The sequence below is a fragment of the Carlito syrichta genome, unplaced genomic scaffold, assembly GCF_000164805.1.
Source record: "Carlito syrichta isolate Samal-C Ts95f unplaced genomic scaffold, Tarsius_syrichta-2.0.1 Scaffold288994, whole genome shotgun sequence".
NCBI lineage: Eukaryota > Metazoa > Chordata > Mammalia > Primates > Tarsiidae > Carlito > Carlito syrichta.
The window spans coordinates 107,877-131,320 of record NW_007233090.1 but is presented as its reverse complement, the minus strand read 5'-3'; the positions used below and the strand labels follow the sequence as shown (position 1 = coordinate 131,320).

General features: G+C 36.3%; 1 protein-coding gene across 1 annotated transcript in view; it reads left to right on the top strand.

Annotated features, from left to right (window-relative positions):
- Positions 1–316: 316 nt before the first annotated feature.
- The window catches only part of UNC5C (unc-5 netrin receptor C), a gene marked incomplete at its 5' end in the record, with an annotated part of 75,792 nt that continues 52,664 nt past the window's right edge, over positions 317–23,444 (top strand). Inside the window, 3 exons of the mRNA XM_021710447.1 lie at positions 317–497; positions 6,306–6,473; positions 8,759–8,923. Of these exons, the coding sequence (XP_021566122.1) occupies positions 317–497; positions 6,306–6,473; positions 8,759–8,923 (514 nt within the window). The remainder of the gene's footprint in view (positions 498–6,305; positions 6,474–8,758; positions 8,924–23,444) is intronic.

Below are 23,444 nucleotides of genomic sequence, written 5' to 3'. Positions count from 1 at the left end.
TCCTATTATTTTTGATTGGGTTCTGAACTTGGCAGTGCATATTCCCTGTTCCTGCCTGCAGGGCAAAGTGAAAACAATTTGAACACTGTATTTCCCAATTGGTTCATTGACATTTGAGAATAATGTAGTACAGACAGAATCAGTATGTTTGGCAGGTGAGTGATACTTAACATGACCTCAGAAAGTTACTTCCTGCCAGTGTGCAGAAGTTCATAGCATGGAGCAACATTGTATGTATGACAAAACACAAGTCAGGACAGACAGCCATCCAGAGATCTGTACTGGGGATTTATCTATTTTTCCTTTGCACCTTTAGGTGGAATGGTTGAAAAATGAAGACACAATTGATCCTGTTGAAGATCGGAATTTTTATATTACAATTGATCACAACCTCATCATAAAGCAGGCACGCCTCTCTGATACTGCAAATTATACCTGTGTTGCCAAAAACATTGTTGCCAGGAGGAAAAGCACAACTGCCACTGTCATAGTCTATGGTGAGTGACTCTTGAGAATCTCAATCTAGTTCATAACTGACTGCAGTTTCTATTTGGTATTGGTATTCTATTTTTTTTTTTTTTTTTTGAGTTGGAGTCTCACTCAGTCACCCACACTGGAGTGCAGTGGCCACTCCCAGCCACCGCAGCCTCGACCTGCTGGTCTCTGGCGATCCTTCTGCCTCAGACTTCCATGTAGCTGGAACTACAGGCGCACACTACCACGCCCAGCTAATTTTTTTAAATTTATTGTAGAGATGTGGTCTCGTCAAGTTGCCCAGGCAGGTCTCGAACCCACAGGCTCAAGCAATTCACTCACCTCAGCCTCCCAAAGCACGGGATTACAGGCTGAGCCACCAAGCCCAGCCGGTATTCTATTTTTAAAATATCAAACTAGAAGCCCCCTTTTTCTTTCTTTTTCTTTTGTTTTTCTTTTTATTTATTTATTTAGAGACAGGATCCTACTCTGTCACCCAGGCTGGAGTGCAGTGGCATGATCATAACTTGCTCCAACCTTAAACTCTGGGACTCTAGCGATCCTCCTGCTTCAATCTCCGATTACAAGTGCAAGCCTCCCTGCCTGACTCTAGAAACCTGTTTAAATCTCCATTGCTGCTCTCTTGCAGCCTCTCACAGAGACGGCAAGGTTTTAATTGTGTCCCTGATATTCATAAGAAAGGCAAGGCTTGGGCATCCTAGCCCTTTATCAGGAAGCTTCTAGCAAGGTGAAGGAAGCCCTCCTGTGTGCCTGCTGACTCTGTAAGCCCACTCCCCTCCAGAACCCGCACCAACATCTACATTGAGTTCTGCAGATGAGCTTGCTGATGTTTCTGTGGACCTACATTCCATTCAAGGTTTGCAGACCCTCAGGAAAGATGGAGCTGACCTGTTCCCCAAACAAAGATGAGCAACTTTACCTTCCTAGACTCCTTTTAGTCACTCCATAGAGGCAGGCACAGTGAAGATAAGGGCTGCCTTATCTTGGCCAAGTGGCCCTAATCCTACGAAGCGATGTCTCAGGAAGCTTCCTTCCATACCCTGGTCATTTCTAATCCATCTCATTTCTAAACCTGTCATTTCTCCAGAAGTACTAAATAATTTCACTCCTCATTTTGATGTGGTACATATGCTTTTATCTCCCAGTGTGGTTTGGCACTCAGCTATTTTCTAGTCATTTCATGAATGGCTTCATCTCCCCACCTAAGCTTTAAACTCCTTTGTACTGAGAGACTGGTATGCATATTTACATATTTCTCACAATGTTAAACATATAGCAGGTCCTCATATTATTGATGATTTGTGGTTACACAGGAAACCGAACAATGCTGGGAAGTATTTTGAGGTTATACTACCTCCAGAATGATATGCCCTTGACTTACCACTTCTTAGAAAAAAACAAGGCTTTTCATCACTGTCTTAGTGTTAAAAGATACTTCAGGGAACTTGCTATCTGATTGGCCATGGAGGACGGACAGTCACTGGCTAGTATCTGGCCTATGTATCATGTGTCACTTAACAATGGGGTTATATTCTGAAAAATGCATCATTAGATGATTTTGTCATTGTGTGAACATCATAGAATATACTTGCACAAGCCTAGATAGTATAATCCACCCCATCCCTAGGCTATATGGTATAGCCAATTGCTCCTAGGCTATAAATCTGTACAGCATGTTACTGTGCTGAATGCTATAGGCAGTTGTAATATAATGGTATTTATGTATCTAAATATATCTAAACGTGGAAAAAGTACAGTAAAAAATACTGTATAAAAGACCAAAAAGGGTGCACCTGTATAGGGCACTTACCATGAATGCAGGATTGGAAGTATCTCTGGGTGAGTCAGTGAGTGATGGTAAATGAAAGTGAAGGCCTAGGACTACTGTAGACTTTATAAGAACTATACCTTTAGACTACACTAAACTTATTTTTTTAAAAGGAAAGTGATTGCACTACAATGTTATGACACCTATGACATCACAAGGTGATGGGATTTTCAACTCCATTATAATCATATGAAACCAATGTTGCTTATGTGGTCTGTCCTTAACTAAACCATTATGAGGCACATAACTATGCTTACTGCAGATAATATCAAAGGAGTTAAAAATATGGCACCCCAAAAATTCTACTCTGGCATGTTGACTATTTTTAGTTAATGTCACTTGAAAGACAGCAGGTATAAGAACATCACTCTGATATGCCTTTTTTTTTTTTCCAACCTCCTGGGCTTAAGCAATGCTTCTGCCTCAGCCTCCTGAGTAGCTGGGACTACACGCATACACCACCATGCTCCGCTCATTTTTATTTATTTATTTGTTTCTTTGTTTGTTTATAGAGATGAGGTCTCACTATGTTGTCTAGGCTGGACTTAAACTCCTAGATTCAAGTGATTCTCCCACCTAGGTCTCCCAAGGTGCTGGGATTATAGGCATAAGCCATCACCCCTGGCCTCCTCCTGTTTCTTACAGGCAGGAGAGGAAATTCCCAAGTGAAAGATGTTCTCCTTCTACTAGAAAGCAAACAACATTCTTATCATCAAGAACAGGAAGTTGAGACTGAGAAGAAGTTAAAACAAAGAGAATTTTGTACAGATCTTATTAAAACAACTCAGGCCAGGCACAGTGGCTCACACCCATAATCTCAGCACTTTGGGAGGCCAAGTCAAGAGGAACACTTGAGCCCAGGAAGTGGAGCCTACAGGGAGCCCAGATCATGCCACTACAATCCACCCCACCTGGGTGATAGAGTGAGACCTTATCTCTAAAACTAATAATAAAACAGAAAACCTTTTAGTCTTCCCATATAATTTGGTTACTCTACCACAGTTGACTGCTCTTTGTCCACTTCAGTATATAAGTGTTTTCAACTCTGACATCTTTGGGTTTTCATTTCCTCAAGCCACAGAAAATTTGTATCAAATAAAGGTGTATGCTTTTCTCCTGTTGGCCTGTCTTAAGGCAACTTAATTCTCATGCCACCCAGAAAAACCCTAAAACCTTTGAGGTAAAAATTTGCCTCTGCTACAGTAGCATTGAGAGAGAGATGTACTTAAAGACAGCACAATGAGGTTCCAATGCATGAATGTCGGAGATGTACTTAAAGAGAAACCACGATGAGGTTCCATTGCATGAATGTCTTGATGCTTTAAAACTGTCATTTTAATTACAGAACAGATGCATACAATTCTTTTAATCCTCTGATTACTCTGAGGTTTAATTTTCTAGTCCAGATAATAACTATACTGAATTGGAAGCAGTTGCCTTTCCTAACTCACAATAACATGTTTCCTACTTTTTATCTCTTTCTAAACTGCCTGAAAGACTTGATTAACAACATTTGAAATGCAAAGAAGAAATGGGGCACAATCACACCATGTACCAGTTATAAATAATAATGAAGACGGACTATATATAACTGCATTATATGGATGTTTAATACACATGTAAATCTCTTCCTATGTAGAGCATCCTTTCAGCATCCATACATGCAACAAGTACTAAATATCTTTAGGAAAGATCAAACACAAGTCACTCAGGTATTTAGAGTTAAGAAAACGGCGCTGGACTAAGGGTCAGGAATCTCGAGGTCTAGGATGAGTTTTGCCACTAACTGATCTCCAGGTGGTCTTTTTTCTTAACCAGGATTCTCTTGACTTCTTGTCTCCTTCTCTGTAAAATGAAAGAATAAGCCTGAGGTCTTCAAAGATCTTTCTGTCTCTAAAACTTTCTGATTATTCATTTCTCATTAAAATCTTCGCAGAACAATATGTCGTAAACCCCAAATATCAGCTTGCTAGTTTGCTAGTAAGCAATTTATGTGGACAATTCCATGGCGTGGAATTTTGTAATGTTGAACAGGGTGAGTTGCTTTTGGAATACTAACTGAAGCCCTATGTGTCAACCATCTGTTTGTCCTTCACACAACTTCATAAAATGTTCCAGGCTCTTAGATTAGGCTCCCAGAAGTCCACAGAAACATATCTAGCCGGCATTTCATATTGAGTCTGTTTTATATATATTTTGTTAATATCTCTTTTAGATTGCAAATATGCATCCACTGTAGAAAATTTAGAAAACACAGAAAAGATCAAAGAAGAAAATTCCTGTAATTCTGTCATCACATGATAGCTTTTCTAAAAAGAAATGATATGTATACTACTGGTATGCTCTATGTATACTTAGAATTTTAAAATAAGGAATATACATACATTATTATATACATATAATATTTTTAAATCATTATATAATAATATTTTAATGCATAGATATGTATGTATTGCATATTAGTTATATGCATGTTAATTTATACATAGTATGTACTAATTACATATGTACATTCTTACACATAATGTATACATATACATTACCTTTATTTAGACATAATGTTGAAATAATCATATATTATTAAATAGCCTTCTACAGCATCATTTTTAACGGCTGCCCGGGAGTCAATCACAGGAACATATGTGGATTACTTCATCATTTTTCTGTTTTTGAACATTACAGTTGTTTTTATCTATGTTTTTACCTACATCTTTATATAAAACTACTGTGAAAAATACTTTACTTTTGTCTGTATCTGTAAAGATAACATATTCATAATCATTCCCCATTTCTAGAAAACAAGATGTTGGACAAATGCTGTGCACATATAAGCTTTGTGTTACTTGAGCAGCTAACACTCTCTTTAGTATCAGGAGGCAGATTCATATACTAGCGGTATCATGTTTTACGATCAGCAAATAATTTTTGTTGGAAATTGCTTAATTATAATCATGGCATGGAGTCATATTATTCAAGCAATTAAAAAAACAGAGTATTTTCTAGAGAGAGATCTCCAAAAATGAATAGTGTGAATAGTGTGCACAGTGTTATGGTGTCGGTTTTACATCACATATACTGACAGCTCCATCAAACATCGTAATTGGCCTTTATTTAGCCAATCAATATGTTTATGCCTCCAATAGTATAAGATTTTATTTTTTAACCAGGTTCATTGGTTTGTGAAACTGACAAAAACTCTTTAAAGGATGTAAAGTTTATATATGCTAAAGAAAAATAACCGGCCAGGCTCAGTGGCTCAGTCTGTAATCCCGCACTTTGGGAGGCTGAGGTGAGTGAATTGCCTGAGCCTGCAGGCTCGAGACCCGCCTGGGCATCTTGACAAGACCTCATCTCTACAATAAATCAAAAAAAAATTAGCTGGGCGTGGTAGCACTCAACTGTAGTTCCAGCTACTTGGAAGGCTGAGGCGGAAGGATCGCCGGAGCCCAGCAGGTCGAAGCTGCAGTGGCCGGGAGTGGCCACTGCGCTCCAGTCTGGGTGACAGAGTGAGATTCCGACTTAAAAAAAAAAGAAAAAGAAAGAAAAATAATCATCTGTTTCTTAAAAAGGCTAAATGACTGAATTCAGTTCCCATGCTGAAGTTTCACTTGTAGACCTGGCTTAAGGATATGCACATTTATTATTTGAGATAAGCTGTCAAAAGTAATTTTTGGAGCATAACCAGGTAAGGAAATGTATTTTTTCAAAGAACACTGGCCAAGAAAAAGAGAACACAATTCCATTTATTTTTCCAAGTGAGTAAATCTTGGTAAATAATTTTTTTACTTCTCTGTTTAGATTCTTTGGCTATACAATAAAACTTTGAATGAAATTATGTCCATGGTCTCTTCTGCCTTTGAAATTTTCAATTTTTTGAATGGTCACTTGGGAGATGACTTTTTGTTTATATGCTGTGTGTGTTTTGTGTGCCTGTGTGCATATGCACACGTTTAATCCACTTTGCATTGTCTGCCTCCTTTAGTGAATGGTGGCTGGTCCACCTGGACAGAGTGGTCTGTGTGTAATAGCCGCTGTGGACGAGGCTACCAGAAACGTACTAGGACTTGCACCAACCCAGCACCACTCAATGGCGGTGCCTTCTGCGAAGGGCAGAGTGTGCAGAAAATAGCCTGTACTACATTGTGCCCAGGTAAATAAATCAGTCCTCTCATTCCAAATGTCTCCCAGTATTCTAAAAATATGTTTTAGAGAATAGATGCATCCTCTATTTGATGTTTACACTGCTAAGAAATCAAGTATTTTCCTCCAAAAGATTACTTAACTTTGTTACCAAAACATGCAAAATTGTACAAAACAGAAGATTAAACACTTATGAACGTAATTCCTCTGTATTATTCAACAAAAGTACTGAAGCTAAGATTGCAGATTCTATATTTCAAGGGATTTGAACAGCATCGAAAGCCATGCATTTTAGGAATAACAATCCTTGATCTTCAGAAAACAATGGAAATTAATAGGAACTGAAATTTAGAAAATCTTTTAGACTGAAATATTTGCTATTTGCTGTCAGCTTCTAGGTAAGGGCAAATAAAACATTTGGAATGAATTAAAAGGAAGGCAAAATTTTGTGACACGTGGGATAATGGATTTTGAAAATACAGTGCATTCGGTTCTTTATCTGTACATGTTGGCCATCTATTTTTTGAGTTATTTGCAGTGGTACCTATATGAGATTACATCTCTGCCTCTTAGCATCTTTCCGTACTATCTCATATTGCTACCAGCTCTTATCCCTAGGTAAACTGAAGATAATATTTGCCAAAACCAAGACAAAATTCCATTAGAATGCCGAGCTATACAATACATTCTAAATTTCCATAAATTTTGTGTGCTCCTTGAGGTAGCTATTGTGTTGTCAATTTCATTGTTTAGATATACAGTTTCTTTGCTTTTGCCTAATTTTTTCCTGTATATCCTTTAATAGTACCTTTCTAAGGATGGGCTGGAAAAATGAACTGAAGAAAATAATATAATCTACATTTTACACTACCAAGTTTATTTCCAAGTATCTATAGAGTCTCTCACACTAAACCATTTGAGAGTTTTTATTTATGGAACAAATTTTAACACTTGGCTATGCTTAAAATTTTAGATTTCATTTTGTAGGTGCTGATTCTCACGATTAAAAATGCACTCATCAATTTGAATTGAAATAGAAATGTGTATGTGTATGTCAGTGTTTCAGTACACTGGGATGATCTAGGCCAAAGCAAATGTTTTTGTTCAAGTAGTTGAAGGTTGCTTCTACAGCCAAGTCTGTATGATTGAAATATCAATGTTTTCATCATTTTTTCATGTAGGCATGTTTATATCTATATGCACATTATACATACTACATTTACACAATAATTTAAATATGAAATTATATAGATTTACAAAACTATGTAGACTATTAAAATTAATATTGTGTCTATCAGCATGCAGATGTAAAAGGTTTAGATGTTGAATAATGATGTTTAGTATTGTTTTGCATTGGTTCCCAAATAATAATAATTATTTATGTATTCAAGGAAATTAAACATTTTTAAAACTCTTATTTTAACATTTTTATCATATTTTTATGAGAAATTTAAAAGGGTAAATTTTAAAGCATGATTGCAATTTACTATTTTTTTTCAAACTGGAATTTAAGTTGTATGTTTTTGAAATAGAGAAATCTGAGCTCATTATCATTGAAATTGCTGCCAAATCAGCCAGCAAAATTAGGAAGAAAGTGAATCAGTTCTACTGAATTATATAAAAATTAGGCACTTACCTAAATATTATTTTTAAAATAAAAATAGGAATAGATGTATTATCAAATGATGGACTCATCAGATAAGTAAAAAATAACAGTATTCAAGAAAGCATTGTAGAAGGTTTTAGCAGAATCAAGCAGCGTGGATAAAAAAGTAAAATAAAAAGAGTATATAAGACATAGGTTACAGAGAGGGTGAGAAAAGAGAGAGAGATCAATTGGATGAGTGAATGCATAGAAAGATAGATTTCTTCCCCCTCATACCAGCCTCTTTTTCCAACTCCCACCCAAGTTTTCTTTCACTGTCCACAGAACACTATGAATTAAGGAATCTTGGATCCAAAGAGAGGCCCACTAACTTTCACTAACTTTCCCTCTTAGTAGAAAAGGGAGAAAAGCCATGACCTACTTTTACATAGCTCCTGGAGACAACTTTGGTTTTTCTGTGTCCCAGTAAGCTTCGGTTGGCTTGGTCAGTGAGGAAACAGCCACACCCTGTAAGAAAGTTCACAGAACCGAAATCATGTGGCGCATGGTCCAGCAGTTGAAGTCAGTGCTTCTTGGTGGAGCGTTTTCTTCCATTGTTTGTCTTGTTATGTTATATTTGAGCTCTGCTCTCTTTACCCTCAGCTAGCTGCTTCTCCTTCTGACCTAAGGTTGGATTTTTTTCTTGGCAGTGGACGGCAGGTGGACCTCATGGAGCAAGTGGTCTACTTGTGGGACCGAGTGCACCCATTGGCGCAGGAGAGAGTGCACGGCGCCAGCTCCGAAGAACGGAGGCAAGGACTGCGATGGCCTCGTTTTGCAATCCAAGAACTGCACTGATGGACTTTGCATGCAGAGTAAGTCAATTTGAGCAAACTGCAGACACTTGAAGGGGCCTGAGATTGAACCATTTGCAATTCTCTGCAGGAGATATAAGAAATTAAGGATTCTTTGAACAACAGCAACAAAAATGTAGTAACGTTGCAATATCCTAGCTTGCTCTCAAAACTGATAGAAGCTAATCTCCCAAGAACCAAAATGAATAATAATTGTGTTCTGTTACCAAATGACAAGGAGTATTGCTTTCCCATGAGCTAAAAGTAATTTAATTATTTCCATGGAGAGGCTGCCATTCTTTCCAGACCCGGGAACCATTACTCAGTTTTCTCAGAGTGCACAACAGGACTCACTAAACTCCTCATAGAGTTGAAATGTGACTTCCAAAAAGTAAGCTATTAACTTATGATTCATGGCTGGTACTGAGCCAATGTCCATGAAATGTAAAATATGTATAAAGAGAAGTAGATTCACCACTTTACAACAAATGTTTAATAAGAACATCTTCTCAACCCCTTGAAAATTCAGGGTTTGTGTTACAAATTATAATGTGAATAAGATTTGGTTTATTTAAAGGAAATAATCTTAATAAAACTAAATCTTAAAAATGAGTGCAGAAGATTGGCTCAAGAATGTAATAGGTGCTATAAGCTAAATATTCTCCATTTCTCATGCCTTTTTTTCCTTAGGTGGTAGTTTGATTTTCATACTTGCAAACTCTTAACCCTTTATTAAGAAACCTTCAGGTGTATGCAGTTTACCATCTCTTTTCATGACCATGAATTAAGGTACTAAAAAATGTTCTGAAATCACATGCATTCAGATAAATGGATCAAACGCTGTACAGCTTTGGATCTGAACTACTCCTGGTGGCTAATGTTGACATTTCTCATAGCACATTACACATTGCTTGCCGAGTACAAGCAGCCAAAGGTATTTGTATAGAGGTATTTGTATTTGTCACTTAAGATAAAATATTTTGTTTTCACCGCATTTATGAAATTTTGTTTACCTTTCAGAGTCTATACACACAGAGACCTTTAAAAAGAAATCTTACTTAAAATACAAATAAATAATTATGTTGCTCATACAGAATAAAAATCCAATAGGCCTCTTATTTTTATGTTCGGAGCACATTGCATTCCTCAAGATAGACTGCTGCTGAGTGAAGAAAGCACAGCTGCTGGTTTGGATCTGGGGGCTGCTACTGTACATCTCAATAAGTTTGTGCTAGTAATGCATGAATAAAATCTGTTTTACTAACCACTTATCCAGAGATACAGAGCTTGTTCCCCTAGGCATGAGTTTGAGTTAAGGATTAAAATAACAACATACCACATACAAGTTATTCTTTTTTTTTTTACAGTTTCATATGGAGAGATGCTCAATTTATTATTTTTTTAACCAATGACTTGAAGCTCACAGGTGCCCAATTAAAAAATGTAAATAACAATGAGAAAAAGTATACGTTAAATGTGCACAGTATGAATCTTATCTCTGAATTCCAGAGCAACATTTTTTTTTTTTTTTTTTGAGTTGGAGTCTCACTCTGTCGCCCAGACTCTGGAGTGCAGTGGCTGCTCCCGGTCACTGTAGCCTTGCCTGCTGGGCTCCGGCGATCCTTCTGCCTCAGCCTTCCAAGTAGCCGGAATTACAGGCATGCGCTACCACACCCGGCTGATTTTTTGATTTATTGTAGAGATGAGATCTCGCTGCCCAAGCGAGTCTCGAACCCGCGGGCTCAGGCATCCACTCACCTCAGCCTCCCAAAGGCGCGGGATTACAGGCTGAGCCACTGAGCCTGGCATCAGAACAATTTTTTTAAATTTTTTATTTTAAAGATGTGGGATACAATTCAGGGTTAGGTATACAAATGTTTACTATGCATGCACCCTTGTTGATGAGGTGTGTCCCCCCCCCATCATTTAATATTCTTCCTTTACTGTAGAACAAATTGATTTGTGTGATTGAGAAGTAGCAATATTTGGAGTTTTTCTCTTTCTCTCTTTCACTTTCTTCCTCTCTCAATATACTATTTCAAATCTTAAGTGATTTAATACCTACTGCTTCTATTGTATGTATTTAAAAACCTCATACTCAATGAGGAATACAATGCCACAAAATGGAACACTGGATCTTTTATTAGCTATACAAAATGATACATTCTAAATTATGACATCAGTGAAATCAAAACATGAAGTATCCAAACCAAGACTTTCATGACATAGCAGTCTCTTAGCATACAGATCATTTCTTATAGCATTAATAGATTTCTTTATGATCAGATATTTGCCAATAATGATGGTCATACATGTATATGTAGACAGGGAAGGAGAATGAGGCTACAAGAGGAGATTCTTTTTAATGTGTTTATTTGCATTTGTTAATTTTTTTAGCAGGTCTCTGTTAGACTGAAACATTTTAGTGTTTGGGTTAAAATCATTCCATTAAAAAGCTATTTCTTTCTTCAGCTCTGATCTGCTATAGTAACAATCTCAGTACTAAGTCAATAAACTCTTTCATCTACTGTTCTGTACATACTCTAGTCCAATGGAGAATTATAGTCTATACTGCTATTGATTTCCTCAGTGATAAAAACCATAGAGATATTCTACACTGTGTAATTATAGTATTTTACAGTGAAAGTTATAGTTTCTGTGTAATGGTAAGCTAGATGTTTCTGGCATATTACGGTCAAAGTCTTGCAAAGAAATAATATTGCTTTGACCCTTATTCCATAAGACAGAGACTTTATAATAGTGAAACTACAAAGCTTGCAAGAGGGATAAGATCTGTGTTTTAAAAAAGAATGAAGATAGAAAAGACTGCCAGAAAGTTGCAATCAACAATCAGGAATTATTATTTAGTGTTTATTTCCTTTGGGAAAATACATGTCTGGAATGTTAGTAAATAGTCCTTCAGCAATACTGCATTATCTCAAAATAAAGCCAGCTTAGTTACAGTTAACCAGGTAAGAACTACAACCTCTGCATCTCAAAATTGTATAAAAATAATTCTGATATAAATGTAGGTATATTGTTACATAGGAGAAATTCAGGGTTTATTCTTGATGTAAGTACAATTCAGAGTTACCTAGATAATGTAGTGTAGTATTTTTTCAAAAGCTAACTTCACACTTAAAGGGAATACAATAGGAAATATACAGGAAATATTACTGTCAATGTTTATTCGTTAATTTGTTAAAAACAAATTCAGATAAATTTCTTCCTTAACCACCTACCTTAATACAAATACCTTTGATTGAAAATATAGAGAAATATTGGATAAAATATTACAAACTTAAAAGACACACATACACGCATGGAGAGAGACAAGAGAAACAAAACAGGTTTATAAGAAAGAAGACAGAGAAATCCTCAAGTGCCAGAAATGAAGTTGCAACTTCAAGCTAGAGAGGTAATTCTGTGAACGGACACCAGGGTAATCAGAAGGAGCAGGCACTGGGCATGGATGTAGGTCCCAGGGACTGGAAATTAGAATTTCAGTTTTGACACAGAGGCAGAAGTTCTAGTTTCGTGAAGGTCTGAGGCTTAGACTTAAAAGCAAACATCCCAAATGAGGCTAGGACTCATAAATGACTGATCCACCATGAGAAACAACTAGAACATTTTTGCCCACCAGCCCAGAGAAGCCACAAGCATATTCAAGGTAGGGGAAAGGGAAATGAAGTTTTCACTTAAATAAAACCTATGGTAAAACCACAATCCTACACCACCTCTGGAATGGTGTCTAAGATACAGTTGTTGGAAGCAAATATATATATATATGTAATTAAACTTCTAGGACTCCAGCAAAGCAAACAGCAGGCTACTTTCTAGGGTTCCTTCAATAATGGAAATGCACTGATCCAAGAAAAAAATAACTCACTCTTGAAAATGAGCTTACAATACAAAGTTTCAAATCACCCAAGAAAACAGTCCACAGTAAGGAAGAATCAATAACATAATAAATAATAAGGAAGAGTCAACAACACAATAAATCAGTTAGCATCTTAATAACACATCAGAGAGCAATCTGAATGAGACAGTAGAATGTTGTATAAAGGACAGATTTGAAGAAAAATCAAATGAAGTGTCTAGAATTTTGACTGAAATTTAAACTCAATGGAAGATTAAAAATCAGGTCAGAAACAGCTTTAGATAAAGCTAAAGAGAAAATTAGTAAACTGGAGTGTAGATCTCATGAAACTTCCCACAATATGGGTAAGAAAGATAAAGTGAATGAATATGTGAAAGGGAAGTTAAAACTAATGGAGGATAAAATTAGAAAATCCAACATTTATTGCTCCAAGGAGTAACATTTAAAAGAGTTTCAGATAATCAAGATAAAGAGAATTTACTACTCACAAATTGTCACTGAATAAACTACTAAAAATGAAAAATAAGAATTCATTCCTTTAAAAAAGACCAGTTGAGGAACAGATGAAAATAAAATGAAACTAAATTGTGAACAGCATTAACATGGGATATGGGAAGGTGTGAACTAAGTTAAAAATTTATAATTTCCATATATGTTCAGGAAAAGAATAGTAATACCATTTGCATTCGACTTTACTGATTCCAGTGTTCTGGTTAAAATGCTAAGACTGACTACACACATAAAAGTTGAATGCATTAATTCAAAATAAAAAATTTAAGGGCAGGAAAGGAGCAAAAAGACAGATAGGAAATAACAAAATAATAATAGTAATACAAAAATTTTAAATAAAACTAATTTTAAAACACAGTATAATGATTGACATAGCATTTAACTTGTATTAAGTATTATAAGTAATCTAGAGATGATTTAAAGTTTTGAGAGGATGTGCATAGAAAAGCTGTGGTAAATAAAACGATAGCATGGTGGCAGTAAATCTCTGTATATCAGGAAGCATAATGTAAATTAATTAAATCCCCTGTTAATGGAAATCAAAATTGTAGGAAAAATTCCCGTTTTATACTGTTAATAAGGAGCATACTTAAATCATAATCAGAGAAAAATAAAATTGAGAAATGGAACTTGTGATAGTCCTCAATATTTACTTTAAAATGCCCAATAAATAGTAAATTTAATAAACAGCCCAGATAGTAAAAGCCATTTACTATCTGATTAGGCTATTGTTTATTCAATTCCATATTCCATTATGCCTAAGTAACATATATTCAAGATAGTTTTTTGCTTAGTTCCAATAAAGAGGCTTTTTTCCCCCTTAGACTTTATGGTTTTTAGAATGTTTAATTTTCAACTGAAAGATGAATCAAAAGTTTTCTAAATTGTTTACCAGGTTATTGATGTTTGGGTACGACACCTTAGAAATCCATGTCTTCCCACAAATTTCATTGCCAAATGAATTTTTTCTTCAAGAGGCTCTGAGGGTTAACTGTAAAATTAATGAATATTTTAGATATAATAACAATAAATGTTAGCAAATATGTAGTTAAGTGGAAATTTTTTGTATTTTGCTAATGGGAATACAAATTTTTACAATTATTTGGGTAAGTGTTTTGACAATATAAGAATGTTAAAGTCAAGAGCTTTGAAATTATTCATATCCTTTGACCCAGTAATTCCACTTGAATGAATACATTCTAAGTAATTAGTTTGATATAGTCAGTCCTCTATATCCATATGTTCTACATCTGTGGATTCAACTATCTACAGATTGAAAATATTCAGAATAATAACAATCATACAATTTAAAAAATAAATTTTAAAATGCAATACAACAATGTACATGGAATTTAAATTGTACTAAGTACTGTAAGTAATCTACAGATGATTTAAAGTATATGGGAGGATGTGAATATATTACATGAGAATACTATGCCAGTTTATGTAATGAACTTGAGAAACCTCAGATTTTGGAATCTGTGGGAGGTACTGGAGTAAATCCCACTGAGATGCCAAAGGACAGCTGTGTGCCAAATATGTCTTTCTTCTTTGTTATTACTGGAAAAAATGAAAAATCCAAAAGTTCAATATTAGGGTGATGGTTCAGTAATGGATGATGCTTTTATAAAATAGAGCATCATACAATCACCAAAATATATATGATGGTTTAACATGGAAAAGCAGATGAATTTATATACAAGGGGTAGTCTCCCAAACCAAAACCCAGAATTTATTTATAAAAACTTTTGTGTTTATTCTTACACTTTTAAACTTCAGTCACCTTCAGAGTACTCTCTGTTTGATGCAAAACACCTGTTGAGACACTTTCCGTTGCTCAAAACTGTTTTGAACACCTCAATTTTGATGCTTCTGTTATTTTTTGTTTCACCTCTTCCACATCAGCAAAACATTTCCCTTTAAGGCTTTTTTTCATCCAAGGAAACAAAAAATAAAAGTCGCTTGGGGCAAGATTGGATGAATAGGGTGGGGCACAGGGGTCATGCCATTTTTGGTCAAAAACTGCTGAACACTCAGTATGGTATGGGCAAGTGCACTCATAAATCATCATGAAATGGACAAACACATTGAAAGAATCTCCAAAAAAATTCACTGAAGCCAAACACAGCCGCTCACAACAACGTTAGCTGGTACACTTATGCCAGTGGGTTTCTAGAACACTCACCTAGCAGGCAAAGCCAAACCTGACACCAAAAAATAAATCTGTTTTTTGGGGGGAGGTCCCATTTGTATTCGTTTGGTCATAACTGTGTAAAAATATGTTAGGAAAAGATGAATGAAATGTATATATTTTTCTGAGCCAATGAAATCCCAAGTAATTTTTTTCTGTATGCTTTCTATTCTATACATTCTTTATTTTTAGTATTACATTATGTTTATAATTACAAACATTATTTTAAAAAAGAAATGTTGAAGATGAAAGCTAGAACCACAGCACGATCTTGGAAGCGTGTATGTAGCAATGTGACTGTCTCACCCTGGGAATTTCGACACATTGGTTTCAATTAGATTGCCAAAAAGGTATTTGCATAAAATACTTGTGTAAAACTCTATTTGTATATGACCCTGGGTGGCCAGAGTTACTCAGCCAGTGAACCAAGTGTTTTGAAGATGTGGGAATTTGGAAATGAATTATAGTTTTGCACTATGCCCAGTTGCCTATCGTATTCATAGCAATCTGAACTTGTGATCATACTTCAGATTCTTAGACTCTTTGACAAATTGGATCCATTAGGTGATGCTTTGTGATTTCATTTGCGAAATAAAAGCACAGTCTTTAAATAATTTCAGAAGCTCCACAGAACTTTTAGACCATTCATACATAGTAGTTTATAAGTACTATATAATATATAATATGTATGTATTACACTGGATATAATTTCAGTGGTCTAAAAAGGTAGTTCCTCCACTGGAGACAATGCTTTCGTACCTTCAAAATAAGAACTTTCAGAAATTGATGTTATTTCACTAGAATACATTATTAAAGAATAATTAGAAGCCATCAAATCACTTAATGTCCCAGAAAGAAATTGGACATTTAGGGTTTATAAGCACATTGTTAACCTTTGGAAAAAAAAAAATCAACATTTTTGAAAACTGAAGCCCTTCAGTATACTAAATGGCATGGAATGGTTTGAACAAGAAGGGTAATGATTTGAAGTGTTTGTCCACTGTTGAAAATTACTGAAAACATATGTCTGATCGTCTGATAAAGAAATTTCACACTAATTACAAATATTACTGCTTTTACTTAATAATAATTATTATTAAGTATTATTAATTAATAATACTACAGAATAGTATATCTTATTCTGAAGGCAGTATTGGAAGGTCCATTGAACTGCCTACCCTTTAAAATATTTAGGTTTCTTTATGTCATCCCTAAAATGACATGAAAGTATCCCCTCCTTCATTTTACAATATATTTTTGAAATAGAATTTACATTAAATGGTTTATGAGAAAGAAAGAGATGGAGAGAGAGAAAACAGGACACAAAGAGAAAGAGATACAGAAGAAAGGACTTCAGAAATCTCAAAAAATACTAAGACATTAAGCATACTTACCTTTCGTGTTGAAACACACATATTACTAAGGCCTGATAACATTTAACTTTTATAATCTTCATAATGAATTAATTTTTATATACACAGTTTTTATAATGAATCTACTTTGTGATGGTTGGCATATTATAGTTTAATCCATGCTTTCCTATTCCCTTTGAAAATACCAATTCAAATACTATATATGTGACTTGGTGTAGAGTTTTATATGTATTTATGAATACACTCTTAGACTGTAACATTAAAGCAGCTATTCCTATGGATTTAAGTCTTTAGCGTCATCGTAAGTTTGGAGTCTCACATAAGTATATGTAACAGTTCACATCTGAACTTAGAATTAATCCTTCTTGCTGAAGAGAGTTTATGCCACAGTAGACAAATTAAAAATTGCAGTTTACAAACAAAAACCACCTGGAATTGTGTCTGCATCAGTGAACTTCCTGACTTTGGGAAATTAAAATGTTATGCATTCTGCAAATTTAGCACTTGCTACTCATTAAAAAATTTACATGTCACACAGCTCTGCCATTAATGCTCAAGTACAAAGGAAGTAGCAGAACTCTCCGTGTGTGAATTGTGGTGCGGACACACTGCAAACCAGTGCCTCCAGGATCTCAGATGCATTTAATGTGGAGAGATAATTTACCTTACAAATAGTCATTTCTTGACTTCAAAATGATGTGTTTATAACTGCCCTCAGTAGGTATTTGCGAAGGTGCTAGTCAGTTCTCTGAGAAATTCTTGTCAACACAACAGTTTGATAGGAAAGCATAATTGTGAGTGTTAGACAGTGAGTGCTTTTATCTATACTTGGGAAGAAGTTGATGTCATAGCTGTGTTTGTATAGTTCTTGATATGAGTAGTGTCCCAGTTGGCAAATAAATATTCTGCACATGAACTGCCTGCCCAACACAGAGCTCCACAGTCTCCGGTATAATAAGTGCGGTTTGCTCTTGCTTTTTTCCTTTCTGGTAAAACATTTTCCTGCTTTTGAAAGCAGGGGATGTGGTTAGAAACTTTAGCCCACAGAATCCTAATGAACACCTATGGAGGCCCAAACATTTGTGCGAGAAGGCAAATGCAAGGTTCTCAGCTTCCAGATAGAAAAAATGAAAATGTAAAAAACTCTGAGGTGTTGAAGAAAAATGCCGCCATGCAAGCAACCACAGCAATGCAGGGACTCCTTCTAGATCATGTGGGTGCAGGGCCAGGGCTTATAAACTCAATTTTCTTTTTGCCTAAAAATCCAGCAGATAGAGTGATGTATTCTAAAAGTCAGCCACCTTACTTCAGGACTCTTCACCTTTTTACTTTTTGTATCAGGTGTCTTTACTACCATGGAAGGATTCTAATTTCATAACCTTTGTATGTAACTGTGAATTATTCTTCTTTAAGGAGCATATATGGGATGGAATCTACTAAATAAAAACACTTAGCCAGCTGATATATGAGTTTTACTTTACTGAACTGTTGAGTTCAATTTCAGATGTTTAAGCTTTACCTACTGTGAGTCATGAGATAAGACTTCTACATCCTGTGATATTAATGATCTGTTTTTCATTTTTAAAAGAATGTGTTTGGACACTGTTGGGAACATGGCTTTGGACCAGCTTAGTGAGGAATGGCCATTGTCCTCTAAAGGCTGGAACAGTAAATTACCATGGCAATTTAGATAACTGACATCAGTGATAAGCAAATATTCTTTTCAATTGTTGTTGTCATGCCTTAGAATTTATGTATTCATTTATTTGGAGTTCCTTAAGCCCCATTGATAAATAAACCCTCAGAAGAGTGTTAAATTATAATAAATGACCCTGGGTATCTTTGATAGACCTGACCTTTGACATCATTAGTGCAGCCCTGATGCATTTGCTAGATAAGAACTGACCTAAAAGGAAAAAAGAAAATCTAGACATGTTTATTTTGAATGGCCCTTGAGGTTTGAATAAGATCATTTGCATCAGAAGAAAAGTAATTGGGGTGAGAAAAATCCCCCATGTTTTGGCTTAGTAAAGTCACTGGTAAAAAGAAAGACCAAGCAACCACATCAAGGAAAGGGAATTCTTCTAATGATAAGAACATAAAATAAGAAAAGATCTTATGAAGTAGTCTTGTGGACTTAGAGTAGCTAAATATGACTAAAAGTAACCTAAAACTAGGTGATTTTAAAATATGTACTTTTGTAGACTGCACTTAATGCTTTTATAAGTGACACTTGAGTGTGTCATATGTATAACTTGCATGTTATCCCTCTCCCCTAAAATACAAATCTATCCTCTCTTGTACTTAATCTGTTTGTTAAAGTCTATTTAAATATACTGTATTAAGACCATAGAAGCAGCTCCACATAGAAATATAATGAGTAAACCTTGAAGGCAAGCAGGAACATCTTATAAAATTCCTCCTATCTCCCTTTTGGCCAGGGATTTGGTCACTAATATAAAGAAAGGATTTTAGTTCCCAGACATCCCCATATAGACATTCTTTTTAGGTGTTTCTTAAGTCTGGGTCAGTGGTTCTCAAACTTTATAGGGCATAAAAAGTACAATACCATCCATAGTAAAGGGAATTTTAGATTTCACTTAAATTGAATTCAATTTATTAATACCTAAAAGGTAGTAAAAACAGCCTTACAAACAAAGCTTTTGATAATCTCTAATAATAGCTCTCTCTTTTGCAAAGGAAGAAACTGAGACTTAGGATTCAAAACAACTCACTCATCCCTCACAGATGAATGCTAGAGCCAATGTAGGAACCCAAATGTATCTCATTTTAAAGTCTGTTTTCATTGCAGGCTCTTGGATGCTGGAAGCAAATGGTTGTCAGATTTTATTGCTTTAAAATGGGATTTTCTTCTGATGTATACAGACCCCCTCCAATTATTGATGTTTATTCCTTTTGTCCTCATGGTATCATTTTTTTGAGGGAAACGATGTTTCTCCTTGAAATATTTACTTATCATAGGGTTTTATGTCAAATACAATGTGATTGTCATGCATTAACAACTCCATCATTCCAGCAAGGCTTTCCATATACAAGCAAGTAAAAATGCCCGCGTTTCCCCCACACCTCTTCACTTGCCCCACACTTGAAATAAGACACTGGAAGTTGTTTCATTTAAGGGAGAATACCTTTCATGTTATTTTAGCTTTATACATTTCACAAATATTAATGACAATGCTGCAAATGGAGAGGTATTTTACAGTCTAACTTGGCAGTGTTACCTCATTCAATCACTGAATTGCAAATTAAGCCAGGAGCCTATCACGCCCTTTTTTACTGGTCCCTTGTCTCTCCTCATTTAAATCTACTAATTATTGCTCACATAGTACTTATAAGGACCAAGGGGCCGAAGCCTGAGGGCTGGGATCTAAACCCTACCTCTGCTGTTTCACCAGCTTGGTAATGTTAGACAAATCTCTTCTATGCTCAAAGGGGTTAAAATAGGAAGTTCCAATTAATAATCTATTTTAACTCCAACATCCTGGGGCTTTGCAAATTAGTGAGTACATAGACCTGATTTTGAGGAATTTAAATCTGGTCAGTGATATTTAGAAGTTATGACATTTCTCACATCAGTATTTTTGCTTGATAATTTTTCCTATGAAAATATTGTTCATGGTATAAATGCAGTTTGCATTATCTATTTATTTTGTAGAGACAGGGTCTCACTGTGTTATTGCCAAGGTTGTTCTCAAACTCCTGGGCTCAAGTGATCCTCTGACCTTGGTGTTTCAAAGTGTTGGGATTGTATTATCTTTCTAAAAACATTTAATCATAAAACCATGATCGAACAACCCCCTCGGTCCCCTCCTGCTCTGGGAGCTTTTCTGTCTTCTCAATAAATCCTGCTTTCTTTTTTTTTTTTTTTAGTTGGAGTCTCAGACAGGAGTGCAGTGGCCGCTCCTGGCCACCACAGCCTCGACCTGCTGGGCTCCGGCGATCTTTCCGCCTCAGCCTTCCAAGTAGCTGGAACTATAGGTGCGCGCTACCACACCCGGATAATTTTTGATTTATTGTAGAGATGAGGTCTCGCCAAGTTGCCCAGGTGGGTCTTGAACCCGCGGGCTCAGGCAATCCACTCATCTTGGCCTCCCAAAGCACGGATTACAAGCTGAGCCACCAAAACCGGCCAAATCCTGCTTTCTTAAAAAAAAAAAAAAAATCATTCTTGACTATTGACTATCATCTCATCTACTATCCATAACACATGAAAAGAAAAAAAATGTTTAAAGTGAGAAAAATAAAAATAGTTACTGTTTATTAGGAAAATAAAAATTAGCATTTAGCTTCTGGCATTATTTCTCATATTCTCAAATATAAACCTATCAAATAGGTTTTGATCAGACCTATTTTTGTTCAATTAACAGATATTTAACATGTACTTAAGGATAACTTGATGTTACTTCCTGTAAGGTAAAAACCAAAGAAAGCCAGAAGTGGTGACTTGTACTTGTAATCCCAGCATTTTGGGAGGCCAGGGTGAGAGAGTTGCTTGAGCTCAGGAGTTCAAGAGCAGCCTGGGCAATATAGCAAGACCTTGTTTCTGCAAAAAATGAAAAAAATAACCAGGCACGGTGGTGCATACCCGTAGTCCCAGCTACTCAGGAGACTGAGGCAGAAGGATCTTCTGAGCCCAAGTGGAGGTTGCAGTGAGCCATGATTGTGCCACTGCACTCCAGCCTGGATGACAGAGACCTCGACTCAAAAAAAAAAAAAACAACAACAAAACAAAAGCTGTCTATCTTTTTTAAAGATTCTTGGACATGAGCTCTGATCTTCTATAATAGTTGGGTATCATTGAAAATTTTGGGTAATCCCACCTTTAGTCTAAAAGGTGACATTGTACACATTTGAAAAACGCCACTCTTTCTCTAAGTCACTGTACCATCAGAAGCTAGAAAATAGTTCTATGAACAATCCTGATCTATAGTAAACATATGCATGAATAGTGGTCCCAGAGCTGTCCTATGCAAAACCTGCAAATTGGCAGCTCCACTGACCCAGATTTTACTTGGTTGAATTTCAACACTTTGGGTAACTTTGTTTTTTTGTTTTTGTTTGTTTGTTTGTTTGTTTTGAGTCGGAGTCTCACTCTGTCACCCATGCTGAAGTGCAGTGGTATGCTCACAGCCACTGCAGCCTTGATCTGCTGGGCTCAGGTGATCCTTCCGCCTCAGCCTTCCAAGTAGCTGTAACTACGAGCGTGCACTGCCATGCCTGGCTAATTTTTTGATTTATTGTAGAGACGAGGTCTCGCCAAGTTGCCCAGGCTGGTCTCGAACCCCTGGACTCACGCAATCCTCTTGCCTCTGCCTCCCAAAATGCTGGGATTACAGGTGTGAGCCACCATGTTTAGCCTCTTTGGGTAACTTTGAAAATATCACTTCTTACCTTTGGGGCTCAGTCTCCTTGTCTGAAAAAGGTTGGGCAAGATAATATCTTGAGCAATGATGAAATGGCTTTCTAACAAAAGGAGCGTTGCACTAAAATACAGCCTGCTCTTGCTCCATTTGAAACTGTGTTCAGTCACTTTCTTGAAATTTCTCTCTACATCCAAACCTCTTCCAGTCCCTATTCTCCCAGGTCAGGAAAATCTCTTCTTTAAAAAATAGATTTTCTTTAAAAATGCAAATTGTTTTAAAAAGTGATTATAGAGTATAAGCAGTTCCCCTTGAAAACTAGAAGCATTGCTCTGGAATAGACCCCCTCCAATCCTAGTTGCTGAGGCCACTGCGCCTGGTGGTAGCAAGTCTTATGTCCTTCCCCAAGCCCTATGTCTATATTTCTTCTATCAGTCCAGGAGAGGATGTTGAAAGTTGTTAAGAGCTGGACTCGGTGCTCAGCCTGTAATCCCAGCACTTTGGGAGGCCAAGGCAAGTGGATTGCCTGAGCCTGCAGGTTTGAGACCAGCCTGGACAACTTGGTGAGACCTCATCTCTACAATAGATTTTTTTTTTTTTAATTAGCCAGGCACGTGCCTGTAGTTCTGGGTACTTGGAAGACTGAGGCGGAAGGATTGCTGGAGCCCAGCAGGTCAATGCTGGAGTAGCCATGAGTGTGCCAGAAAAAAAAAAGTAAGTTGTTATCAATAGAGATGCATCCTGTTCTGGATAGTTCTGTCATGGCAAGACTGTTCTTCCCATTGCAGGACGTTTGACTTTCTTGTCCCTCACTAAATGTCAGAAAACAACCCCTTAGTCATTATGACAACCTAAAGAACACCACCCCTGCCCCATTTCCAAACACCCTCTTGAGAAATGGCACCACTCCTGATTGAGAAACCCTTTTAAGCATCAGTTTGCACTCTGATTCTGATTTGCTTCTGAAACATACCACTATGTCTTTGCCAGAAGCCACAAAGTCTGGGCATAAAACTCTTTTAAAATGAAGAGGATGCAAGAGTATACAATATGTAAAAGAGTGCATTGCTCATGGTTTCTCAAACAAAAACAAACAAAAAACTGGGCTCTGTATCTCTGTAACAACTGAGGAAACTGAAATTTACACAAGTTTCTTAAGGTCACTCATTAGATAACAGGCTGCGTTGGCTCTACAAATAAAATCTCT